Here is a 26996-nt window from a genome sequence, read left to right as displayed (position 1 = left end):
AGTTTGTGTGTAGTGCATGTGTTTGCTTTTTATTAAGTGCAGACACATGATAACACTTATGAAATTACCGGATAGTCCCATATGCACAAGGATACCAAAAAACTAAAAATTAGCAGGTCAGATGTGAAAAGATGTGTTCCATTTTTTTTATAACTTTGTTTGACACGACAACCCTGCACACAGGGAGAAATATTGGATCAGGCCACACAATGCATAAACAGATGTTAAGAAAAAAAAAAAAAACGGGTCAAGAATAAAATCATTTTTAAAAGATACCTGTCTATGCATGGACAGAAAGCTCTCAGATTTGTTTTTCGAAGATGAACAAAGGTCTGACAGGTTTGAAACAACAGAAGTGTGAGTAAATGATGACATAATTTTGTTTTTTTTGGTGAACTATCGATTTGAATGGCTTCATTGTTTAAATATTTGTGCTGTGCTGAAATTCCTTTACTTAATATATATACTATATATACATATATACTAGGGCTGCACAATTAATCAAATTTGTTTACAATTATGGATGCAACAATTACATAATCATTCAAAGTCCACTTATGTTATTCTGCTTCCTTTAGATGCGTTCTTTCTACATGCTATCTAAAGGGTTTTTCCCATTATTTTAACTTTAGTTTTAGTATAACATTATAAAACCATTTAGGGTCAAAACGACTGGAACATGACATGAGAGTTGATTCTAAAAACATTTTTATTAAAATATTCTATAGAGATATAAAAGTATTTGAAAAACCTATTTTGAAGAGGTTAAGTCACAATCTACGTTTCCACATCTTCCTCACTGCCTACACATCTCTGGAGACTGTTGTCTTGACCTGTTTTTGGGTGGAGTTGATGAGGAGTGTGAACAGGTAAAGGTGTAACGTTACGTCAGTGCGTTCTCGTCTACTATCTACTCACTATCGGACCCCTCAAAAGATTAAGCAACACAACTGTTGTGGACTTAACACGAAATACTAATCTAACCTGCATAATGCTGAAGAAAGCGCAAGGCCCGGCCGACGTGGACGCGTCGCGCATTCTTGTGAAGGGTCCCGAGTTTCTGAGGAGACAGATGGAGCGAGAAAGCGAGGCGAATAAAGGACGCGTCAGTGCGGTGGAGAGGCTAGCAGCTAGTAAACCTCAATATGTGAAAAGCCAACAAGTGGTTGGTTCCACTCAGGTACCTGTCATCAGCGTTGGGTCTACCTCTGTGAGCAGCCAAGGGTCTTCGAACGGACACGGTTCCATTAAAAACACCGCTAACGTTGATGTTGAGGATACACGGTCGCCTGAAGGCGATAGTAATGTGGTGAGAAGAAGCAGCTCGAAGAAACGAGACTCGATTTTACTATACAGACAAAAGTGTGAACTCTTAAGAGGATCGCCTGGTGGGAGTAGGAGATTAATTAAAAAGTCGCTATTCACTATTAAAGACAAGACAAACGCGTTTTCGGAGGCGCGCGGTGGTGAATGCGCCACACGTAAAGCCACTCGGGTAACTTTACCCGCCTCAAACGACCACTCAGGTGAGACAAACGGTGAGCCGAAAGGACCTCCTCACAGGAAAGTCACTGAAACCCAGGAGCAGGACCGCAGGAGCCGCAGGGGGGTGGCGCGCTCCAGCTCTGACATCAGCTCGCGCTTCTCAAAAAACTTCGCGGACTTCGACGCGTTTTTCAAATACTGCGGGCTCGATGGTGACGTCATCGAGTCCCTGGGCACTGAGAACTTCTCCGCGCGCTCAGAAGACCTCGGCTCCAAGATCCGGAGCATTAGTGCCTCGACTTCAGATGACGGGTTCTCGAGGAGCAGCGACGGCCTGCAGGAAGATGAGCTGCAGGAGACTGTGCGTCAGGGGTCGTCGGTGGTCGAGCGCAACGCTCGGATCATCAAGTGGCTTTACAGTTGCAGAAATGCGGCGGAGTCGGGGAAGACTCTTCGAGATCTGGATTGATTTGGGTCATGTTAAAAGCGTTGGTTTGGCCAGTAGCACGCATAAAATGACCCGCCACCTTATAGCACACGTGCGTCTGCAAGATGTCTGTAAAAGATCACTTGATCTGGAAAGCTGCTGTGTACAACATCTGACAGACGTCTGTAAAATGTCAGTTTTAAATACATTCTAAATCATAAACATCTTGAAGACATCTAGTTGGCTGACATGTTCATTTCCTTCATATTCAACTAACTGGCTAATTGATCAATTTCTTATGAGGTTTTAGAATGGTGGTTTAAGATTTATGAGTATGTCTGTGGTTAATGTTTTGTTGTATAATTGCATACATTTAAACCTTACACCTGAAAGCATCTGGTACAAATTTCTATTTAGGCACAACAATAGTTCCGTCAGGCATACATGTCCTTCTGGTAGTTTTAGTCTTTATTTAGCAGCTTGTTAGTGTGCAATTTATGTTGACATTAATATTTCTTAAGGGAATGCTAAGTACAGACCGTACTTTACTCATAAATCCAAAACCACCATTCTAAAAACCCATAGGAAATTCCAAAGAGAGCACATGGTTGAAAAATGGCTAATTATCTTGCTGGTTTTAGGACCTCAAACTGCTGTACTGGTTTCGCTGTTTTGGCTAAGCCTTTTGTACATGACAGTACTTGATCCTGGAACTTGATCCTGGAATCTATGGATAAAGTATAGTTTACAGAGACAAATGACGTTCAAGCCAAACAGGCCATCAAGCCTGTCAGCTATGGAATGCTGAGGGTAGCTTCTGGCCCTGAGATATGGAAAGATATGGCTTCCAACAAGCACTTCTGTCCATTGTTTCGCAACAACGGAAACGGTGAACAAAAAGCAAGTACATTCACACCCAATGTGGGTGTATTTAATTTGTGCCACTGTCACTTTAGTTCAAAGATTAGGTGTCTGTGTTTATTCTGTTTGACTGCTGACTGTCTAGTCATATCTTCTCTGACTCGATATGCCTTGCAAATATGAAATGGTATTTCAAGTAACTTAATAAAGTGTATGCATTGTTGAGTCAAACAACCTGACACTCTATATGCAAAAATGCTATGATCATGTACCAGTCAATAAAACATTTTCTCACCATTCTAGCACTTTTACTGTTATCTAAGAGTGTATGCAGTTTACATTAGAATGTGTAAATCTGTTGGGTTAGCTCTGTGTATGCAGACTGTGGCAGGTTAGATCTTGTAGAGGGAGTGTTCATGGCCTTTACACTACTTTTTTTTATTTATGGAAATGCAAGGTTTTTGGCTTCCAGCTGTGGATGCATGTCAGATTTATTTTGTTTTACATATACAAACAGACAAGTTTTTCTAAACATGTCAAAAACAAAAGAGCAGCATGCATGACTGTTGTTGGCATTTGTCTCTTTTACAAAAATTATGAAGTAATAAACAATTTAGCTGATGTCCATTCTATTCAGATGATAAAAATTACAAATTAATCAGGGTTCATGAAGACTTACTGGAAAATAATAATTTATTGGCACCACACACACATGCCTTTATGTGCACAGTATGTCATTTTCTGCTTGGTTTTCTCTCTGGTTTAAATGACATGTCTTCTAATACCCTGCAGCCTGGTGTGGACTTTCATCTAGGTGGGGCTTTACCTGACACAAATATGAGTCAGATATCACATAAGGAAACTGACACAAGGCTTATAGACTCAGTTCACCTAAAAATGAAAAAAATCTCATAATTTGCATACCCTCCACCTGTTCCAAACTCATATGAGTTTCTTTCTTCTGTTGGAACACAAAAGAAGATATTTTGAAGAATGTTGGTAACCAAACAGTTGATGGTAAACATTGACTTCCATATGGAAGAAAAAAATACTATAAAAGTCAATGGGGACCTGTTTGGTCAACTGTTTGGTTACCGGCATTCCTTAAAACATCTTCTGTTGTGTTCAACAGATGCACGATAGGAAGTAATTGAGGTTGAGGAAATGACGACAGAATTTTCATTTTTGGGTGAACTATCTATTCTAAGTCAAATGACCAAATAATGTTTTTTGTAGCAGATCGTTAGAGACCTTGTTAGGAAATTGATTTGGATGGTGTCCTTCAAATAAACATAAAATCTATCCAATATTGCCATATTTGGTAATAACTGTTGAGTGAAGACAATGAAACCACAGTGACACACATTCAGATAAAGGTTAACTAGACAGTATAATAAAAATAGGTTTTAGATTAACTGTTTTTAGGACAAAGGTAAAAATTTTTTTTTAGGTAAGACTTCATCTTATGTACTTCATCTATGCACACAAAATAGTAAATCAAATAAATTAAAAACTAAAATATGAATCTAAAATTAAAAATACAATATTATGTAATAAGTATTAAAATGCAATAGGCTATAATAAAATAAAATACAAGAATACATTAGAAAAAAGACTAATACAATTACAAATGTACTTTAAAAAAATGTAAGCTGCAGTTCATTGTTTTTTGTCATCTGTTTATTATTATTAATATTATTATTATTAGTTTGTTTGTTTTTTTATCTCACAAAGCATTGTACTTACTGCTGGCTGAGGGGTTTACAAATAAACCTATTTATTCCTTCTATATAAAGCCTAACAGTGTAATGTTTACTTCAGTTTATTCCATCATTCATTCTCCACATTTCCCTTCCCCCATCACAAAATCAAAACATGACAACATGTGCAGCGTCTGTGTCACGTGTAAGAAACTGCAGCGGCAGAGAGCTCGGAATAAATCGGTCAGTAATCGACAGGGCAGAGAACCAATCAGCTTGGGAATTCAGGGTAGCAACAAAATAAATACAAACACGGCGGCCAATCACAATCGAGGAGGGGCGTGATTACATTCCGCTTTTCTGAATGTTTACTTCCGTCAATATCAAAAGAAAAGCAGAAAATTATCACCATAACAAAGGACTCGCAGTAAGTAAAGTTAAATATACGTTTATTATGAATACAAATAGAGGAGTTTGCAAGTTAAACAACGATAGGAGTAGATATTTGAGCTGTCTTTAGTGTTTTGTCGACGCTTAAAAAGATAAGGTTCTTGGCAAGGTTTGCATCTGAGCAAATTTATTGTCTTTAGTTGTTCAAGAAGCCAGAGCTCATCTACAATTTACAAATTAACATTAAAATGCGTCATTTTTATTTTTACAAAGATGATGTTTTACATCAAGATTAAATAAGGCTCTTAAGCCTTGAATGGCTGTTATTGTGTGTTGTCTGATCAGATCAGGATGATATTGTTTCATCACGTGATATGTGATAAGCCTTTGTTGTGTTATATTGGTTTGAGATAAGAGTCTCTTGTATTCAGATTTCTGGAGCAGGTGGAAGAAGATGCCGTTCTTGGGCCAAGATTGGAGATCACCAGGCTGGAGCTGGATCAAAACTGAGGACGGCTGGAAACGCTTTGAGTATTTCAACCACAAACTGGGAGACAACCTCAATGAACTTTCCTTGGAAGAGTAAGAAATGCTTTGAAATATTTCAGTGTAATGTAGCGACTGTTCTAGGGTGATAGTTTTGTGGTTCAAACCTATAACCTTTCAGTTACCACCTCCGATCTTTAACCACAAGGCTACACTACCTCAGAAAAGCATTGAGGAACCATCTAAAAAGGAAGTGTGTATGTGGCATGTGGGAAGTCAGGTATCCGTGTTTAGAACTAGTGTGTTATTTTCAGCGTCTGTGGTTATTGTCTGGAGGAGCATAGAATAATAGCCAGCTGTGAACTGGTTTTAAATGTATTCAGACAATTGAGCTAAAAACACCATGCAGTCATGGAAACAAACCTGAGGTCGATCAGACAGACTACAAGGAAACGTGAACACTTGAAACTGTCTGGATGTGTGAAGACGCAAGTAGGTGTTTGGATAGTTTTAGTGTTCCTCTGCATCACATGTGATCTCTGGGTTAAATTTCACTCGACAATAGACCGAACACTGATCTGTGTAAGCTAAAACGTCTTCAGATCTTCAGAACTCATTTAGCAGTACTTGGATTAATAATTAAAAAAGAATCTGCATTGGTTTGTTTTTTTGCACTGCTGTAGGTTTTATTGCCATTTGTGTCAAGTTTATGTGTACTAGTTAGTGCTCCAAGCAGATAACAGTCTAAATTGCATGCTTGTTGTCATTGTTGTCACCATATACTTCATCATATACCTTTTGTAGGTCACTCTGGATAATATGGCTGAAAAGGAAATGTAATGTCTGAAGCAAATTTTGTTATAGTCATACTAAACTTTACTTTATTAACTTAACAGATTGGACAATGACAAGGAGAATGTCTTCGTGGGAGATGTCTGTGAAGTAGCTGCCAAGAAGAGAAAAAAAGACTTCTTCAACAACAACACTAAGTCACAGTGTAAAAATGATATAATATTTCATTACATCACACTTAATTATCACTACAGTGATCTCAAATGTCACAGTCAATCGGAGATTCTTGGGAGAATGGACAATTATGTTGTGAATTATGAAATGCAACAACTCAGAATTAATTCTTCATTAGAGCTGTGTAATTATTAATAATCAATCATACCAAATTAAAAGACTAGTCAGATTTAATTATGTAGTGCATTTTGTCACAAAATGCCACATATTTCCATAGGCGTGTAATTAATACTCATTATTAAGCATTTTCACATTATGCATAATAACATAACACTTAATTATCAAAACAAAAGTTTTCATTAGACAGTGGGCCTTAATACAGAATGCTACAAGTGTCCAATCAGAATCAAGTTTTCTAGAGAGCTGTGCAATGCATAAATGTACTGTAAATGTAAGCACCCTAAAGTTTTTCTAGACAACTGTGCATTTCTTTCTTCTGTGGAACACAAAAGAACATGTTTTGAAGGACATTTGGCAACCACACAGTTGCAGTTCCCAACTTGAAACTGTTTGGTCACCAACATTTTTCAAAATATCTTCTTTTACGTTCCACAGAAAAAAGAATGCCATACACGTCTGGAACAATACAGGGGTGAATAAGTGAGAGACTCACACACCTTTTAAAGTTCTAGCATATAGATGAAATGTATTTTTTTTGTTTCTCTCAGTTTTGTTCCAGGAGAGGTGGATCTACGTTCAGAAGGAGAGTACGCGAGAGGTGAGATGAATAATGTCATAGCATCAACGTGTACAAGACTCGAAGAGTAGCAAACAAACAACATGAGTCATAGAACATTTAATGTCATTGTTTATATACAGTACCACAGTTTCCCATCGGTTGTGTTTTCTATCTTTTGTCAAATGTGAACCGTGTGTTTGTTGTTGCAGAGGCATGGGTACTGTACGCTTGGTGAGGCCTTCAATCGTCTAGACTTTTCCAGCGCCATTCAGGATGTGAGGCGATTCGACTATGTGGTCAAAGTAAGAAAGTTCCTCCCTTCGCTGAACAATTGCAAGAATGCCTCTCTCTATTTGATTTACGTACTCTGCTTTCCTTCTGTATCCTCTCTCACTTAATCCACTTTGTTTACTTCTCTTAGCTTCTGCAGTTGATTGCCAAATCCCAGCTGACGTCTTTGAGCGGAGCTGCTCAGAAAAACTATTTCAATGTCCTGGAGAAGATTGTGAGAAAAGGTGAGATGATCTTTTTTTTTTTACTTTATCTAATTGCATAGAACATGTGGAAGACATGTTGTCCTGATATATGTGCTTATACAAATATACATGTATGTTTGTTTGTTTTGAATCGAGCAGTTCTGGATGACCATCAGAACCCACGACTGGTCAAGGCGTTGCTGCAGGATCTAAGCTCCACACTCTGCATCCTCATCCGAGAAGTTGGGAAGTCTGTGCTGATTGGCAACATCAACATTTGGGTCTGCCGTTTAGAAACCATCTTGAACTGGCAGCAACAGCTCAACAACTTACAAATTCCAAAGGTAGTCTTTTCCTAATTTTCTTAAGAGATCGGCATGGGAAAAAAGTGGGTCAGTGGGTTTGCTGAATGAGCACCAAAAAAAAATAAAATAAATGAATTTGTATAAATGCACAGATCAGTTTCACAGTCAACACCCATCTAGTTGTGAGGAGTGGGATGATAATAATAAATAGTATGATTAAATTATTATTGTACGTCATGTAGCGTTAAAATCTTTTTTTGTTGCAGCAAGTTTCAAATGGCATGACACTGAGTGACCTCCCCTTGCACATGCAAAGCAACATCCTGTATAAGTTTAGCGATGCCTGTGACATCATCAATCTGGGGGAAGCCACACCTACACTGCACATGCTCAGTGAGGACCGGCAACTGTGGAAGAAACTCTGCAAGTTTCATTTTGCTGAGAAACAGGTGAGGAATAAGACTTTAGGAAGTCACTCATAAACAGGCCTAATGGGATGATTCATCAAGTAGAGATACAGTCTTTACCATCACACGCAAATCCTCATACTATATCAATATTTCAAGTAGTTGTGCTTCAAATTGTAGAATTGCCCATATATGATTGTCTGTTGAAGCACTTAATAATAATCATTTATCTGAGATTGTTTATTATGAATCTGTTTGGAGATTAAAAATAAGTGAAAGTTGGGACAGTGACCTAATTTGACCACGAGATGGCAGTCAGACTCGTTCCTCACGGAGCACTCTGTTCGTGTGTTCAGTTCTGCAGGCACTTGATAATGTCAGAGAAGGGCCATGTGGACTGGAAGCTGATGTTCTTCACACTTCAGAAGTACTACCCTCAGAGAGAACAGTACGGAGACACGCTGCAGTTCTGCAAGCACTGTAGCATCCTCTTCTGGAATGTAAGAAATCCTTATGTAAATGTCAGATATTCTGGTCTGAAAATAAACAGCAAGACATCCCTCCTTGTTGTTACTATTTAGATTTAAGTGCTCTTCTCAAACACTTCTCTTGTTGAAGCCCTGTACAGTATGTGCACACTTGATTGCTTCCACACTTGCATGATTTTTTTTGTGTGTGCAAATATCTTCTATAATTGCAGTTTGTGGGTTTTATAGCCACAATTATCACCATACAAGCATCAGTTTGTTCCAGTCATCTTTATTTAAAATATAGGGGACCGGTATATTTTATACTGTTAAAACATTTGGGGTCAGTAAGATTTGTTAAATGTTTTTGAAATGTTTAGCAAGACTGAGCAAATGTTCATTTTTTGGTGAACTATTCCTTAAAGGCCTCAGTCTTTATAAGCCTTTTTACTGGGCACAAAAAAGTGAAGTAGTATTTTGCAAAGTTTAAATTAATTTTTAAATAAGGGTTGATTTATATTTTCATATGCCATTTATTTATGTGATGTCAAAGCAAAATCAGTCATTGCTTCAGTCATAAGTGTCAAATCCTTATGACTGAAGCAATGAAATCCTTCTTATATACTGATTTGCTGCTCAAGAAACTTTTTGCAGTATTATCAGTGTTGAAAACATTTAATATGTCTGTTGTGATATGTTTTCAGGATTCCTTGATGAATACAAAGGTCAAACGAAAGGCCTTTATTTGAAATAGAAATCTTTTGTAACATTGCAAATGTCAGTACTGTCACTTTTGATCAAATGAATGCATCTCTTGTTGAAAAAAAGTTCAACAAACGCTGCCCCAAACGTTTGAACAGTAGGGTATTCAAAAAGAATAGAATTAACATAAATGACAGAAGTTGAGAAATGAAGGCTCACAGTTGAAGAAGATGAATTTCAACGGGTTATTTCTATTCTGTTTACACTCCGTAATATCAGCCCTCTACCTGTACCCTTTGACCTTTTATTTTTTTCCTGTTCTCCTCCTGGTCCCTTATCTCCTAAAGGACAGACACCTGGCTTTGATCTTAAAGGTACATGCTAAATCTTATATGAGTGTGCCAGCGTTTTGTCATATTTTTCTTTTTCTCATCACCGTTTCTGTCCATCATTCTGTCTTGCACTCCAGTCCATTCAAATCAGCTGCACTTTATCTGTCTTTTGTGTGGACCTATGTATCCAAATGTGTTCTTTTTTTCCATTTGCTTTTTTTATGTCATCAGTATGTTCCACAACGTTATACACTAATGCTAATCACATGAACATACATACAGTGACCATTATTCTTGCTAATATTTATTAATTAGGAATGTAAACAAACCTCTCATGCATTACACTGCGGTGTGTAATTTACAGTGCTAGATAGTAACTGGTTATTTGTAATCTGGATTTTGTTACAGTGTCTGTTAAATAATATAAAGTAATTTGTCAAAAATAATATAAAAGTAGCCCAAATACATGATCTAAAATGTGCAATGTAATATCTACTACAATTTTACTAAGTACAAATAAGTAATGGGCTACAATTTGTGAGTAATTTACCAAGCACTGGTAACTCATCTTCTAGACTATTAAGATGTTTGTCACACTAAGAAAAAAAAGGTTATTTTAAGAACTGTTCACTGAAATCCTCTTCGGGAAACCCAAACTGGTTTTTCACTGGAACTGTTTATTTTTAAGAGAGAAGAAAGGACATTAGCAACCAACCAATGTTAGAGCGACTTAATCAGAAAATGTTTTAAAGGGGGGGTGAAATGCTCATTTTCACTCAATCTCCTGTTAATCTTGAGTACCTATAGAGTAGTACTGCATCCTTCATAACTCCAAAAAGTCTTTAGTTTTATTATATTTATAAGAGAAAAATAGTGCCGATTTTTTTTCGGAAAAACACGAGCCGCTGGAGGCGTGACGTGTGGGCGGAGCTAAAGAATCACGAGCGCGAGTAGGCTTTTGCTTTGAGAGCGTTTGGAAGCTGTGACATTACCGTGAGGAAAAAAAACATCATCCAAAACAAACCATGGCTAACAGTCAGATTCAGCCGTTTATTTATGATCCAGAATCAGATCCCGAGGCTGAAACTGAACGAGAGCATGTACATGTTATGTAACCCCTCTCTCCCGGGTCCTTTCAGACGCTCCTCGCACTCGCTCCGAGCGGGGCTCGAACCCGGGTCTCCGGCATGGGAGGCAGACGCACTAACAAGGAGGCAGAGATATTTGAAGCAGTTTTACTCACCGCCTACGGTTCCAACACACGATCGTGACCCTTTTTCGTTGGTATTGCATCATCCTTAAAAATAAACGATATGCAAATCCGTCGTCAAACTGGACCTTGTTTGTAAAACGAGCATCTTCGAAATGCAGGGAACAAACAAAAAACTTGCACAACTCCGTCGATGCTCTTTAAAAATAAACTCCGTCCACTGGTCCCTTAATGTTTTTGGTAATCTGTGCAGGGTTGTCTTGCCCTGGCAACCAAAAACACATATCTTTTGTGACATTACGCTCTCGCTCTGATCAGTGAAGTCTGTTGTGCTCTCAGTGCTCTGCTATACGGGAGCGCGCGCTCTTCCGGCAGAAGTGCCTCAGGACCCATATAAGGAAATTCCGCTCCATCTAACGTCACACAGAGCCATACTCGAAAAAAACTTTCAGAAACTTGTGACAAACCGTACAACTTAATTTTTTAAACTTTGTCCATGTTTAGCATGAGAATCAAACTCTTTAACAGTGTAAAAAACTCAGTATGCATGAAATATCATTTCACCCCCCCTTTAAACTGATTCTCTCTTTCCATCTCAGGACTCGGGACATCCTTGCACAGCAAACGATCCAGACAGCTGCCTCACCCCCGTCTCTCCTCAGCACTTCATAGACCTCTTCAAGTTCTGAAATTCAGAATGTTCTCGGACATCTGACCTTCTCATCACCTCTAAGCAAGACTCTGAACTGATCAAATGTTTTCGACTTTTCAACTCCGTGCTCCAAACCATGTGCTTTTCTTTTACGTTGCCCAGACAGTCAACGTTCAAATATCCGAAAATGTAACTAATAATTGAATTTTCTGTTGCCTCACCAAAACTTTAAGGGCTTATGGAAAGATGTCATAATATTAATGTTTATTTTGTATTGTCCTCTTTTTTTTGTTTCATTCATTTGTTCTTTAAGCACAGAAAGATGAACAGCAAAGAGGTGGTACAGTATATGTGAAGGATTGTTTGTTAAAAAAAAAGAAAAGAAAAGAAAAACAAACTTGCTTTAGGGGAAAGACGAACTGAAGCGAAAAGTGGGAGATCCTAAGCAGAGGTTATCTTGTCTATTCATGTATGTGTTTTCATTTCTATACCAATGAAATGCACGTCAGAAGTAGTCGTACGTTAATGTTTACGTGGGTTCTCGTGGTTTTTTGTCATGCTGTGCGTGTATATTTGATCCGTTAACACTAAAGTGTACATTTTCTGCACAAAACAACTTTTTACGATACACTTTTGTCAAATCTGTTGCGAGGGCAGACGTAAAATCTAATGTAGGCTTTGCTATTTATGAACAAATGTATTTTATATCCTTTCTTTGAACTTTGTAATATTCCTTTACTATTCCAGTAATATAAATGTCACTGAAATGGGTTAAATGTAGGATGTGTTTGGTACTATCAAGCCTTTGCAAGAAACATCGTTACCTAAAATAATTAAAACTTTTGGGAAATTGCCTCGGTCTTGTGATTTTTTTTATTTTTTTTTTGGTGCCCAGAAAAAATGCTGATGGAGACCAAGGTCTGGAAATAGTTCACACAACATTTATAAATCCACAGGCCATCCGAGATGTAAGTGGGTTTGTTTCTTCATCAGAACAGATTGAATGGGTGCCGTCAGAACGGGAGTCTGAACAGCTTATAAAAACATCGTGATATTCCACATCAATACAGTCCATCAATGAATGTCTTGTTGTGAAAAGTTGTTTAAAATACAAGTTGTTTATCCAAAATATTGCTTTCTTCAGTGAAAATGTCATGTTGTCTGAATCAGGAGAGAAATATGAACAAACCGTGCTTGATTTAACTGGGAAAACAGTCCAAAATAGCTCTAAATAAAATAAGTGGATATTGTTTTTCAAAAACATTTTAAACAATCTTACCGAACACACTTTTTATGGGGGGAAAAAGGGTTGAGTACAAACTAACTTTTTATTCAGATTCACCAACTTCTCTGAACCCTTGGAACAACATTTTATCATTTACATTGAAAATCATAATACAGAAAAAATAAATCATTCAGTAGTATCAAGATAATAAGATTCTTGCAAAGGCCCAACATATAAAGAGCAAAATCTGAAACTAACAATCTGTAATCATCTTTCAAAGTTAAACACACTGGTAGACCGATTATATAAAGCTACTATGAACAACTAAGAGCAGCAAACACACTGTACTTTCAGAATCCGATTATAAATAATCTTCTAAAATCAGCAATAAGACACTCAGGCATGTTCCTCTAGCAAACCAAAGATCTTAGGCAGATCAATGGCATCAGCCAAAGGGTTAGAAAATACATTTAAAACTGGACTTGTAAATGAGGATTGTCATTTTTATCGTGTTGGGGGTTAAGTAATTAACATGTTGTGATCACACTACAAAATGAATTTTAAGTCGAGGCACAGCAAAGATGATAAAATGGCACAGCTCTTGAGGTCTTTGGAAGGATTCAAATATTAAGGTCTGTATCAGTAATCGTTACCATAAGAAATCTGGATCCTCAATCCAACCGGCTTCAGAATTTAGTTTTAATCCTAGAAGACTATGTCTTTCCCAAATAAATCCAATAACTATAATCTGTTTGATTAAAGCTCAAAATCTCCAGCAACAGGGCAGGACCGAGCACATACAGTATTGTTCAAAATAATAGCAGTACAATGTGACTAACCAGAATAATCAAGGTTTTTCGTATATTTTTTTATTGCTACGTGGCAAACAAGTCACCAGTAGGTTCAGTAGATTCTCAGAAAACAAATGAGACCCAGCATTCATGATATGCACGCTCTTAAGGCTGTGCAATTGGGCAATTAGTTGAATTAGTTGAAAGGGGTGTGTTCAAAAAAATAGCAGTGTGGCATTCAATCACTGAGGTCATCAATTTTGTGAAGAAACAGGTGTGAATCAGGTGGCCCCTATTTAAGGATGAAGCCAACACTTGTTGAACATGCATTTGAAAGCTGAGGAAAATGGGTCGTTCAAGACATTGTTCAGAAGAACAGCGTACTTTGATTAAAAAGTTGATTAGAGAGGGGAAAACCTATAAAGAGGTGCAAAAAATGATAGGCTGTTCAGCTAAAATGATCTCCAATGCCTTAAAATGGAGAGCAAAACCAGAGAGACGTGGAAGAAAACGGAAGACAACCATCAAAATGGATAGAAGAATAACCAGAATGGCAAAGGCTCAGCCAATGATCACCTCCAGGATGATCAAAGACAGTCTGGAGTTACCTGTAAGTACTGTGACAGTTAGAAGACGTCTGTGTGAAGCTAATCTATTTTCAAGAATCCCCCGCAAAGTCCCTCTGTTAAAAAAAAGGCATGTGCAGAAGAGGTTACAATTTGCCAAAGAACACATCAACTGGCCTAAAGAGAAATGGAGGAACATTTTGTGGACTGATGAGAGTAAAATTGTTCTTTTTGGGTCCAAGGGCCACAGGCAGTTTGTGAGACGACCCCCAAACTCTGAATTCAAGCCACAGTACACAGTGAAGACAGTGAAGCATGGAGGTGCAAGCATCATGATATGGGCATGTTTCTCCTACTATGGTGTTGGGCCTATTTATCGCATACCAGGGATCATGGATCAGTTTGCATATGTTAAAATACTTGAAGAGGTCATGTTGCCCTATGCTGTAGAGGACATGCCCTTGAAATGGTTGTTTCAACAAGACAATGACCCAAAACACACTAGTAAACGGGCAAAGTCTTGGTTCCAAACCAACAAAATTAATGTTATGGAGTGGCCAGCCCAATCTCCAGACCTTAATCCAATTGAGAACTTGTGGGATGATATCAAAAATGCTGTTTCTGAAGCAAAACCAAGAAATGTGAATGAATTGTGGAATGTTGTTAAAGAATCATGGAGTGGAACAACAGCTGAGAGTTGCCACAAGTTGGTTGACTCCATGCCACACAGATGTCAAGCAGTTTTAAAAAACTGTGGTCATACAACTAAATATTAGTTTAGTGATTCACAGGATTGCTAAATCCCAGAAAAAAAAATGTTTGTACAAAATAGTTTTGAGTTTGTACAGTCAAAGGTAGACACTGCTATTTTTTTGAACACACCCCTTTCAACTAATTGCCCAATTGCACAGCCTTAAGAGCGTGCATATCATGAATGCTGGGTCTTGTTTGTTTTCTGACAATCTACTGAACCTACTGGTAACTTGTTTGCCACGTAGCAATAAAAAATATACTAAAAACCTTGATTATTCTGGTTAGTCACATTGTACTGCTATTATTTTGAACAATACAGTACACATTCAATTTATAGCTGTTCCCTGTATGTCTCAAGTCACAGTAATTCTTCTTGTGACTAAATAGTGGCTTAAATTGTAAGCATGATGTTTAGTTTTATAGTAAGAAAATCATTGCATAGAGTTATTACAGTGCATTATGATTGTGAAACAGCAGGCAGTAAATCTACACTGAGCAGTGGAAGGCATTTCTACATCATTTCACATTCACCCTTCAACTACATAGCAGAATAAATGAACCACAAGTCACAAGTGAATCGAAGATTCAAGCACTTCATTCAAAGCATCGCTCTCTTGTCAGGAGTGAGTTCCTCTGTCTATGATGATGGGTACTGAAGGGTGCACTAATAAAACATTGATTTAAAGACACAGCGTTCCCCTACAAAAAATAATGTTCTGTCGTCCACCCGTATGTCAACCAAAACCAGTTTGATTTTATTCTGTGAAAAAGAGAAGTTTGGCAGGATGTCCTGACTGACTTTTCATACAATGACTGGAGAAGGATGAATGGAGACTTATTGCTGTTTCTCTGTAATTTACAAAATATGTATTATGATACTTGTTTGTTAAGTGATGACGTAAGAAGCGCTGTTTCCAGGTCCAAGCCTCAACTCTCTTCCTCAACTTCACTTGAGAATACGTTTATGAGCACTGTTTATTCATATTAATCATTTAAGCTAAACACTTTCAAACTTATGGTATACACTACAGTCTCCGTGCTCACAGCGTCCCAAACACAAATAATATTTATATATATATTTTTTATATTTAAATTTTCATTGTCTGCCTATCTGGGACTTCGGTATGTAGTTAAAAGTTAAGATTATAACTTTTTTGCTAGTATTCTATCACATTGTGAGTTTATATTAGCACCGTTTGTTGTTTTCTCGTGGTAACTGATAGAGCGTTTGGACACGGAAGCGCTGCTACGTGACGTCAGACTTAACAAGCGAATAGACATTGGTCAGGATAGTGCCATATTTATTTTTTTAATCGGGGATAAAAACGGGATTGTGAGGGATAGAAGTAGCACAAAAAAATGCCGATTGTAAAGCCTTCAAAATGTCTCTCTGAAAAACTTTTGGTAGACAAAAACGTAATAAACCAGTTCTGAAAGATGTGAAATTAATGCGATTAGGACCTTTATACAGTACATACCATTGTGAAGACTGCAAAGTCTATCCCTCACAGCCTCATCATCATCTGCATTAAATTCAATATGGCGTCTGACTGAGGTTTATGGTTCTTGGGACATTCTGCTATTCTTCATCTTTTGTGTTCAACGGGACAGGTTTAAAGAACATTAAAAAGGTTTGGAATGAGATTGAATAAATGATTTTCGTTTTTGGTTGAACTCTCCCTTTGAGTGTTTAAATGTCTTTTATAGCCTTTAAAGGTAATGGGTGGTGATTAACTGAGTACATCCAGTGATTTTTCCAAAGGAGCTCCATTCAAAAGTTGGACACGCATTTTATATCAAATGAAAAAGTGACAATAAATCATTGACGCAGGCACTCTTGGTCTGAGGGTCCTACTCTTCACATCTTCACATAGGTGGGCTGTCCAATTAGAGTTGGTTGGCCATCCTCACAGACATTAATATGTAAATCATTTTAGCCCCTCCCAATTATTTTCTGATAGGCTGGCTGGACTTCGGCGACGAACGGCTGCTAATTTATCTCGCGCCCGAGCCGCCCACTGGGCAGGGCCACCCGTCTGTGATTCAGTCAGACTAGCGTAACGAGACGAGTCCTCCTCCGAACCCAAACCGACCCAGGACGGCAGACCCAGAGAATGAGGCAGAGACAGTGTCAGAGGGGAGGACAGCGGGGACGAGTCGCTCCTCTTCTTCTCCGGCTCCTTGTTTTCCTCCTCCAATCCGTCGTTCAGCTGAGGCGGTTCCCAGCCCTCAATCTTGTCGATCTTCTTTGTGGGTGTGATTTGCTTCATCGTCATTGTGATGCTGTCCCACAGACAGTGTGCTTTGTCTTTTTCTGGGTGCACTTTACTCTTGTCGTCCTCCCAGTTTTTCTTAGCAGACCTGAGAGACAATGAAGAAGTCTGATTTATTATAGGTGAAAATGTTTTACCATAAAAAGTATTAATACCTCTGGTACTGCTTGGATGACTTAAATTTATATATATATATATATATATATATATATATATATATATATATATATATATATATAAAATTAAACAAATTAAACGAATTCCAAGAAATTTTGGCAAATACATATGCATATATTTATATAATATATAATCGGTCAACAATAATTTTACTAGTAATTTTAAAATAATAATAATATATAATTCATTTATAATTAAAATAGAATTCTAATTTATAATTAATTGCTGAATAAATTAATATTATTTTCTTTGCACACAAATTATTCTCCTAGCTGCGTAAAATTATATTTGAACCACTGATGTCACATGGATAATTTTACTGATGTCCTTGCTACATTTCTAGATCTGGGAACATTGCAGTTGCATTTTTATCCACAGAGGGTCAGAGAGCTCTCAGATTTTATCAAAAATATCTTAATCTGTGTTCCGAAGACCAACAAAGGTCTTACAGGTTTGGAACAACATTCCAAATTCCACTGTTTTTTTGGGTGAAATAAACCTTTCAGATTTGTACACATGGAATATACCAAAGTAGTCAAACCTGTTCATTAGAAGGGGGTGTCCCGAAACATTTGGCAATATAGTTTATACACATATATTTATTTATTTTGTTTATATGAAAATATATGAATTTATTATCTGTACGTATATTATGGTGTTTAGTTTTGTGTCATAATGCACAATGCAGTCACATATGCTTCAGCAGAAGGACAGAGGCCGGGCCGCAGGGTGTGGTGTCCATTTCAGACACTTACTTGCTGGTTGACTTGCTTATTTAAAGTTACACTATATTTATGTACAAAAACATATATGCGAGATATTCCATTGCTATGTAAATATATATTTATCTCTATTTTTATGGCAGAAAGTATGGATATGTTCATTTTTAGGCACTCAAAGGTGCAGTGTGTGGATCTCTGGTGTTAAAATACTTTTTCCTAAACTAACTTTAATATGCAGAGTCAACTATAAGCAAGCCATTGGTTCATTTCCCCCAAAAACAGACTGTAAACACCGCGGCCCTGTGCTGCGCTTACAACAAGACTTTGTTTGTTTCAGCAGCCCAAAATGGCATGAACTTGTGTGTGTGTGTGTGCGTGTGTGTGAGATAATCATCTCAAAACATTGAAATGACTTCCATTCGATCTCTTAAACATCATTTAAACACCAACGGGTCATATTTAAGCTACTAAAATTACTAGAAGTAAAAAATAATAATAATAATTAATTTAAAATAATTTAATAATAATTCACCCATGTCTATATTATCATTTGGAAGGTGTAATGAAAAAGATACAAATACTTATAATAACAACAACAATAAAAAAGCAATCAATACATGATTAAGTATAAAACAAAATGTAGGTTAACTTTCAGAAAAGATAACTATGGCATACTGCTACTGTAATATAAAATTACTCATACATTTAAATTATATGATTTGGTTGTCCCACCTAGCCCTACTTACTGGGTATAATCATCTAAAATTATTGTAATCATCTAAAAAATACATATTGGAATTCTAAAGGCTTGCAAAACATGCTTCATTTAGCTTAAGCTTACCCTTTTCTGTGAGAGACCGTGACTCCTGTCAGCAAGATGTGTTCATCGTCCTGAGATGGAAACAACTTCTTGTCTCCTTTTTCTCGCTTTGATTTAACCTTCTTTAGTTTTGAATCCTACAAAAGGTCAAAAACAGAGTCAGAAACCATCCTGAAATCACTTGTTTATTTATACAACGGGGCTCTGCGCACGGTAAAACAACTGTTAGTGTGTTATGTGTCAGAAAGACTCTCAGTGAGAGGGAAATACAGATGGTAAGAGATGATTGCAGGCTTAGGCCTGGCACAAACTAAGAAAACTAATCACAAAGACACACTTCATCTTGAACGCAGGAGCAAAAAGCTGTTTCTGATGGACAGAAGGCATCACGCAGTAAAAACAAGAAAGGCCCATGTTGATTACAGCTGGCTGCATGGACGGATCTCTGAGCAGTGTGTGTGTGTGTGTGCGCATGTTTTGGGTCATTTGGCAATCTGACACATTCCTTCAGACTCCCTCCTGCCTGCGTTCAGTGTGACCCTCAGGATTTGAAATACCGGCCCAGCTTTGCAGCTTATTATACAGGAGAGAACCTTGGACACAATTTCTTGCTCCCTTTCATAAGTTTTTTCTTTTTTTCTGACCTGGCCTCGTACAGAATGCTCTCCCTTGATTTAAATAGAAAACAAAATGTAAATAATATTTGATCACACCATATATTGGGCCATATTTGACTCCACAATCAAAATGAAATTTATTTTTAGAGAATACGTTGGTTAAGACATTTTTTCTTTTGCATATGATATACTTTTAATGACAATTATTTTAATGCATTAATTTAAAAAAAAAAATATATATATATATATATTGTTGCACTCAATTATTATTATTTTATATTTCTTTACAGAAATAAGAGTTTTTTCTGCATTATGGTAATCATAATGTTTTGCTGTGCATCTAAAAAACAAGTTTCAAATTTTATATGGTAAATCATTAACCTCTTTGAAAAAAAAAACATAAAATAACAAAAAATCTAAATCATTCAAACATCCAAAGGAGAATATTTTAACAACTTACTAAAATGTGACTAAAATGATTACTTTCTTAAATGTTTCCAAAACATTCCCTGTCAGATTTCTAAATTTTTCCATGTTTATAATTTACAGTAGGATTTAAACTGTATTGTAGCATAAAAATAGCTACAATATTGTTTATGTTAATTAAAAAAGTTGGTTTGATTCTGAAATATCTACAATCAAGATCTACAAGTCACATTGCATTCATTTGTGTATGATCCAGATATTCAGTAGTTGTTGCTGCTTGTCTGGAAGAATTAAAATGTACCAAACATAAAAAAAGGTAAAGCACATGGTTATTTTTATTCGGCAGTCTCTGTCTTGTCTCAAACTAAAGACCTTTGTGCTCGGTCACACCGCTGTGTTAAAACATGCCATCTGATTATGCACTAACACATAAACGCTTGATATGTCGGGACCGGTTCTTATAATGTGTACCAGCACATTTATTTAGCATCTATGAGCATTAGGAGTCTTAGGGCACATTATTCGTTCCAACGGGTAAACAGACATTACTATCGGACTCGTCTTTGACCTCAAATAAAGCACAACACTCGCTCCATCTGTCTTGTCCTCCTCTCTCTCTGCTTGGTTAGGTAAAGCACGCAGTGGAAATAAACAACTGTCGCTTTAACTTGAGACGGAGCTCCTGCCGTCGCTGGAGGAAAGCTCTCTGCAAAGCTAACTGTGAAATTCTCTATCTCTTATCCTCTATAAAGTGTTCATATCAAGGAAAACTGATTTCTCATGATCCACTGGGATTAAAAGAGTTCATTGTGCTGTGAAAACATACTGTAACTTTCAGAACACAAAACTCACAAAAAGAGCTATTACTTTAGCCATTTTCACTCCTGGGCATAATAATAATAATAAAATCTTCTTTGGGAAAACATCTCTATATGTTGTCAAGCTCAATAAACATACCGAAAATGTATCAACATTACAACCTCTGATTTTAAGGGGTAAAGTTAAAAATCAAGAGAAAAATATTTTATGAAGGAATGAACTACAATCATATGACTAGCAAATAAAAAAATCATGGAATGGTGCTACAAATATATATAGATTTACAGTCATTGGTTGTGAATAAACAAATATATTTAAAATGCATCATAAACAATTTTTTTATTGGACTAACATACTAATATATAGTATGTTCATCGAACACTTAAATACTTGGGATTCTATGGAATCCTGAAATCAGTTTCTCTTTGGGAAAAACTAATGGAAATTCAAATAAAAAAATACAATTAAAAAATTGAAATAAATTAAAATAAATAAATAAACACTCACTATAACATAAACTAAATATTTGGTATTTATCTACCAGCTGCTCATGCTAACAATACAAAGGTTAACCCCTGATTTCACAACTGTTTAATTCTACTGTTCACAGAATAGTTCAGATGTTTATTTGACAATTCAAAATATGAGATGACAGCAGCAGTCCACTGAAGGAAAGCATGCCACTGAATGTTTGCTAGTCTCAAGACGGCTTTTGCTATTGTCCAGATTGTTCTGAAAGAATGTGTCACATCCTCTCTTCATGTTTAACTTCTTGCCATTCAATCCGTCCATTCACTAAGAACTACCAAAAATGAAAAGACAACAGAAACTCAGTGTTTCATAGCAGGCTTTTTGCCTCACATCCTAACCATGCTGCAATGGTTTTATTTCTGACACGGTCAATAAAAGTTGGCATTTCTGTTCAAAGCAACAAAATGTTATGCGTGTGTATAGGTGTGTGTTTACCTTTGTCGAGGGACTCAGAACTTCCTCTGTTCCCTCAGAGTCTTTATCCTGAAAAGCAAAGGCCAAGGAGAACAAAACAATGAGAACATGCGCACACACTTGATAATGTATACACACACACACACACAAATGCAAGGAATATTTTTAGCAAGCTAACTTTAACAAGGTCTTGTACATTTGAGGAGGGACTTAAAAATAATCTTGTTTTCTGTCATAAACACAAATATGGTTAGGAATTATAAACTCCTTGTATGGATGTCCCTCTAATAATCCGATCTATTAGTGTTAATGTAATCACTGATGCTGTCTATTTTGGGTGATCAATCAGAACTGCTCTGGCATTCAACTTCCTGTTAAGGTTCTGACCTCTTCCCCTTCCTTCCTGCCCCACCTGCACCACTGCCGCCTTTTGGAAAGTTCTTACTCACTTCACATTTTCACTGCCCTACAAACCCAAGAGCAAAGCATGCACATTAGGTGTGTAAATGATGCTTTACCACCATAGGGAATTATGGGAAATGTAGTCATCACAATACTTTCACTCTCATGAACTGATGTATATTTTGGTAATGTTTTATCATTATTCTTCATTAACAGTACACAAAATACAAACACACATTCATGATGAAAACCTAATTATGACTATCTGGATATTTAATAATATATCTGACTACTTTTTTAAGTCAATCACCTAAAAATATTATGTAAATAATTGTAAGTTTAGGGTTAGTAAATTTCATTTTTGTATTTATTAATACATAGTTTTTTTTTCAGCAAGGATGCATTAAATTAATCAAAATAGAGAGCAAAGACGTTCATAATCTTACAAAAGGTTTTTAATTCAAATAACTGCTATTCATCAAAGAATCCTGAAAACAAAAAACTTTATCACAGTTTCCCCAAAAATACTAAGCAGCACAACTGTTTTCATCATTGATAATAATAATAATAATGATAAGAAATGTTTTATGAGCACCAAATCAGTATATTAGAATGATTAGAATGACACTGAAAACTGGAGTAATGGCTGCTGAAATTCATTTTAATATATATTAAGACAGAAAACATTATTTTATTTTAAATTGTAATAATATTCCATATTATTACTGCTTTACTGTATTTTTCGATCAAATAAAGGCAGACTTTGTGAGCAGAAGCAACTAATTTCAAAAACTTTAAATAATTTTACACTCAAAATGTTTTAAAATGTAAAATATACCCCTTGATTATGGCCAACACTTACGCCAATAAGACAAGGTTTAAAGAGCAAATCCAGAGGAAACACTTTTATTCTGAAATGGCTTGAAGGCAGAATATGATTCATACAAACAGAGAGAAAGAGAGAAAGATCAACCTCTGTTCTGCAATGTCCATGTCATTCCTCCCTCTACCTCCTTCATTTCGACTCCCCCTCACTGCCACACACCTCCACCCCATCTTACCAAAGCGCTTGGCCTGATTACAGTGCGAATACTCTCTCGAGTGCTCATTTATAAATGAAGGAGTGAAGTTGAGACTGAGCAAAGAGCAATATATGGGATAATTGAAGTCTTTTACCCTCTATGACTATGACTGTGGCATATTAGAGACGCTCAGACCTGACTTTACTGAAAACAAGCCGGTGACTGAAGAACACAGGGTCATAGGAGTCCATTTATTCTGCCATCAGTTGATTTATGAAGGAACTAACCAAAATATCATCAAGACTGTACCTCAGAATAAAGATGTTTACCTACTGGCAACCAAATACAACCGGCACTCATGAAACAGCTTCATATAAACCAGAGAGGGATGTTCATCTTGAGGAAACCTTGTTTATCAAAGGAAAATCTAAACTTTTTACTAAATTTGAAGTCCTGAGAGGATCTGATTGTAAGTGCAGGTCCGTTTGTCCTCATCCGTCGGGCTTCCTGCTCTACATACCAAGTTCTGGGTGAACAAACTGACTAGCAGCTGAAGGAAGCGGTCGGATCTCACCGAAATATCCCTTTGTAGAGCGAACAACATCAGAACATTCCTTTCCCTCTCCAACACACAATCCACAAGCCTAGTACCACTGTTAGAATGAGCTAGAAGCTTCACTAACAAATTACCATAGAAATAATAGTTTACAACAGCCATATCATGTTTTTGTACTTTGATAGTACACAATGGTAGTCTCTGTACCTTGCATAAACTACAAAAAAACTACTGTGATAGAACATGGTACAGTATCAAATGGTAATGCTATGGTACTTTGACATATTTTAAGGTCCATAAGTTAATGTACCCTGTTTTTTTGCATAATGGTATTCCACGGTAGTTCCAACAATACTAATTATGATGGTATTTTCCTTACTTTTATACTGTGTAAATACTAATTCAGAACCATTTTCAGTATTTTTTGCAAAGTACAATATGTTTGGAAATGGTAATAATGGTTATTTGAATATTTACCTCAGTAATACTGTGTTTTAGTGGACAGGTACTATGATAATACCATGATGTTTTTTTGAAGAACCTCGCATGCATATTTGATGCTATCAAATAAAATGTAAGTATCATAGAATGATGGTACTCCAAGGTAAAACCATGGTACACATCCGAATAACATGATAGTGCCATGGTAGGTTTCCAGTACTTTTTAAAAAGCGTGTAAATACCAATGGTAAACATTCAGTATAAACACTAAAATACCAAGATATTGCAATATCTTTGGAAATGTTAAATTTTTTTGACACTATCTTGGTAATAATGTGTTTTTAGTTATTCATATGGTTTAATACTACTAAAATTTTTATTTTCCTTTATATAAAAGTACAATGGAGTTCCTTGAAGCCTTTTCCTTTACTTACGTTAGTGTTGCAATGCCATGGTACAGAGATGGTATCAGATGTTATCAAATATTTATAAAATGTATATCAAATACTATGAAACTTTGAAAATTCCATAGTATTTATCTATGGTGATAGTCATCCCATCATCTTAATTTTTGCATAAATTAATTAAATAAGAACATGAGTGTTCTTATTCAATCAAGGCCGTCTAAAACCACACTTGCCACAGAACGCAGTGGGAACTGGGAATCTTTAACTTTTTAGTGCAAGTTTCTAAAATACATTTAAAAAAAAAGGGTGAGGGGGAGTGACAGAATGCTTATCAGCAACCGTCTCCTGCTGTTACGCTGTAGAAACCTTATCTGACTCCTGCAGTCATACAGCTGACAGAACATTAGATCTGAAATGCCATGAATCTGTATTTAAACTCAGCCACAGCAAAGCCACATTTAATCCACCACAATCAAACTACATGATCATTAATATCGCAGCACTGGCTCAGAAGAATAGAGAAACATTCATATAAAACTCAAAGTATGGTATGATATGTCATGCACTCACTTCTCATGACTGATCTGAACTCCAGTGGGAACCAATAAATACACTTCTCATGTGATCCTCACATTCTGCCATTCTCAGACTCTTGTAGACTCCAATTCTGCTGGTATTTTACATATATTTTCATTGCCATTCTTTCATTCCACACTCATATTGCTCAACAGATATTAATGGTCGATGACATAAGCAGATGATGCATATGCAAATAAGGTGTTTACATGACCGAAATTTCTGATTAAAACAGGCCAGCTGATTCTATTTTAATTTCTAAAACCAAAAGCCATTTAAATAACTAAAATATAACCCAAAACGGATTGTAAACACAGATACTGTACCACGTGCTCAGACCCTCAGTTCTCTTATTGTAATATTCCAATTTATATTCTCATTCTCCTATATCTGCATAAATACAAATACTCTCATTTTGCTATATTTTCATTTTCCATTTCTCTCCTCCCATATTCATACTGGTCAACAGATATGGGTTTATCAATAGCCGATGACGTAAGCAAAAAGAATAGAACGTTCAGCTATGGTGTATATTCCAAAAACACACTTGTGTTCTCTACACTCATCACATTCTGCCATTCTCGGAATGCGTTTCCATGACCCAAATTCGGATTAAAACGGGCCATCTGATTCTATTCTAATTTATAAAACCAAAATGTGGCCTTATCTAGATACGGAAATCTGGTTAATGTAAATTACATTTAAATATCCAAAATATGACCACCAAAAGCTTTTAAAGGCAGATATTTTTAATCACACATTCCTATGTATATTCTCATTTTTTTAAAATCTTTTTTCCTCTACTTGCATAATCAAAATATTTCAATTTTCCCTTCATCGCATGATCCATATGCTTCATACTTGAATACCTCCAGAACTTCATACTGTCAAACAGGAGCGATTTCAAAAGTAGGGTGGCACATTAATAAGGGGATTAAATTATAGGGGGAGATAATTATTATTTCGCTGCTGTTTTTATAATCTGACTTTATCACTCACTGACTCGGGAGCGCATCCGCTTTGTAAACAATACAGTTACTGTAACGCTACAGGCTGCGACACAGCCAAACTATTCGACTCGAACACATCTGATCTCTCAGGTTTGGAGCCCACGGGCAACATCCCAGCTTACCTTCCTCGCGTGCTCGTGATGCCACGACACGTCTTCCTCCTCCTCTGACGCTTCATCCACCAGAACTTTGCTCTTGCTCTTCTTGAACATTATGAGCCTAGGGAGTTCAGCTGTATCTCGGAAGCACGGGGTTTTCCAAGCCCATGGGATGCGAGTGAAGACTGAGGGCGAGGAGATCGCGAGGAGGCAGCGGTTAAATCAGAACAATGACCCGTCTGTGATCGCGATACCCCACACGCACACTTTCCTCCGGGCCACTGTCTTCTTCTGATGAACGGCTGAGAACACGGTTGGCTGGAGCACCTGGACCGCGGCTCCTCCCATCGCGGATCAGATTGCCGCTGATCAGCTGGTTGTCATGGTAATGTGGGCGGGGCGATGGCCCCCTCGGACCCTCCCACCCGGACAGGAGGCTTATCACGAGCAGTCAAATATGTCTTTAGAGGTTCAGTCAGTGTAGAAGCTTTTCATAAGCAGACTTTAGTGAGCCTGCAAAATTAGACACTTTACCCAGAGTTCAAAAGCTAGGTATAGCATAAATGATAAAATATCAAATTGGGTGGCTCTTTAAGTAAAAAATAAAAACATTAAATAAAACTATATATATATATATATACCTTCAACATTTATCACATTATCACAGTTTATTCACTAGTTTAAATAATGGTAATAAAATGTCAAGAACTCAGAGTTACACTGTGTCAGAACAAATCATCATCTT

At 36.8% G+C, this 26996-nt stretch overlaps 3 protein-coding genes across 4 annotated transcripts; 2 read left to right on the top strand and 1 right to left on the bottom strand.

The window, feature by feature from the left end:
* The first annotated feature begins 677 nt into the window (after positions 1–677).
* LOC128011241 (protein FAM110C-like) lies at positions 678–3070 on the top strand. Its single transcript, XM_052593427.1, has one exon. It carries the CDS (start codon positions 992–994, stop codon positions 1952–1954), a length of 963 nt encoding a protein of 320 aa, XP_052449387.1. The 5' UTR covers positions 678–991; the 3' UTR covers positions 1955–3070.
* Positions 3071–4763: 1693 nt separating this feature from the next.
* LOC128011265 (F-box only protein 25) lies at positions 4764–12459 on the top strand. 2 transcript variants are annotated; one of them, XM_052593465.1, is made up of 11 exons: positions 4764–4900; positions 5295–5445; positions 6246–6346; positions 7044–7093; positions 7264–7356; positions 7476–7569; positions 7690–7874; positions 8102–8284; positions 8599–8742; positions 9759–9785; positions 11553–12459. In XM_052593465.1, exons 2-11 carry the CDS (start codon positions 5318–5320, stop codon positions 11640–11642), a joined length of 1095 nt encoding a protein of 364 aa, XP_052449425.1. In that variant the 5' UTR covers positions 4764–4900; positions 5295–5317; the 3' UTR covers positions 11643–12459. The 2 variants fall into 2 exon arrangements, with proteins under 2 accessions (XP_052449425.1, XP_052449426.1); XM_052593466.1 differs by lacking the exon at positions 9759–9785 and having other exon boundaries at positions 4765–4900.
* A 455-nt stretch (positions 12460–12914) lies between these two features.
* On the bottom strand, positions 12915–26580 carry LOC128011266 (testis development-related protein). Its single transcript, XM_052593467.1, has 4 exons — positions 26276–26580; positions 21761–21808; positions 18954–19069; positions 12915–17301 (listed from the first exon to the last, which is right to left on the bottom strand). Exons 1-4 carry the CDS (start codon positions 26363–26365, stop codon positions 16869–16871), a joined length of 687 nt encoding a protein of 228 aa, XP_052449427.1. The 5' UTR covers positions 26366–26580; the 3' UTR covers positions 12915–16868.
* Positions 26581–26996: the final 416 nt, after the last annotated feature.

This window comes from Carassius gibelio, chromosome B23 (genome assembly GCF_023724105.1).
Source record: "Carassius gibelio isolate Cgi1373 ecotype wild population from Czech Republic chromosome B23, carGib1.2-hapl.c, whole genome shotgun sequence".
NCBI lineage: Eukaryota > Metazoa > Chordata > Actinopteri > Cypriniformes > Cyprinidae > Carassius > Carassius gibelio.
This window is presented reverse-complemented; position numbering and strand designations above follow the sequence as displayed.

Excerpts from the sequence above, each read along its gene's own strand:
- LOC128011265 (XM_052593465.1), top strand. The coding sequence starts at position 5,318 with ATGCCGTTCTTGGGCCAAGATTGGAGATCACCAGGCTGGAGCTGGATC. Across the intron at positions 7,094-7,263 it reads AGAAGGAGAGTACGCGAGAG|AGGCATGGGTACTGTACGCT; the intron begins GTGAGATGAATA and ends TTGTTGTTGCAG. Across the intron at positions 8,743-9,758 it reads GTAGCATCCTCTTCTGGAAT|GACAGACACCTGGCTTTGAT; the intron begins GTAAGAAATCCT and ends TATCTCCTAAAG.
- LOC128011266 (XM_052593467.1), bottom strand. The coding sequence starts at position 26,365 with ATGTTCAAGAAGAGCAAGAGCAAAGTTCTGGTGGATGAAGCGTCAGAG. Across the intron at positions 21,809-26,275 it reads ATCACGAGCACGCGAGGAAG|GATAAAGACTCTGAGGGAAC; the intron begins GTAAGCTGGGAT and ends TTTGCTTTTCAG. Across the intron at positions 19,070-21,760 it reads TTCTGAGTCCCTCGACAAAG|GATTCAAAACTAAAGAAGGT; the intron begins GTAAACACACAC and ends GACCTTTTGTAG.
- LOC128011241 (XM_052593427.1), top strand. The coding sequence starts at position 992 with ATGCTGAAGAAAGCGCAAGGCCCGGCCGACGTGGACGCGTCGCGCATT.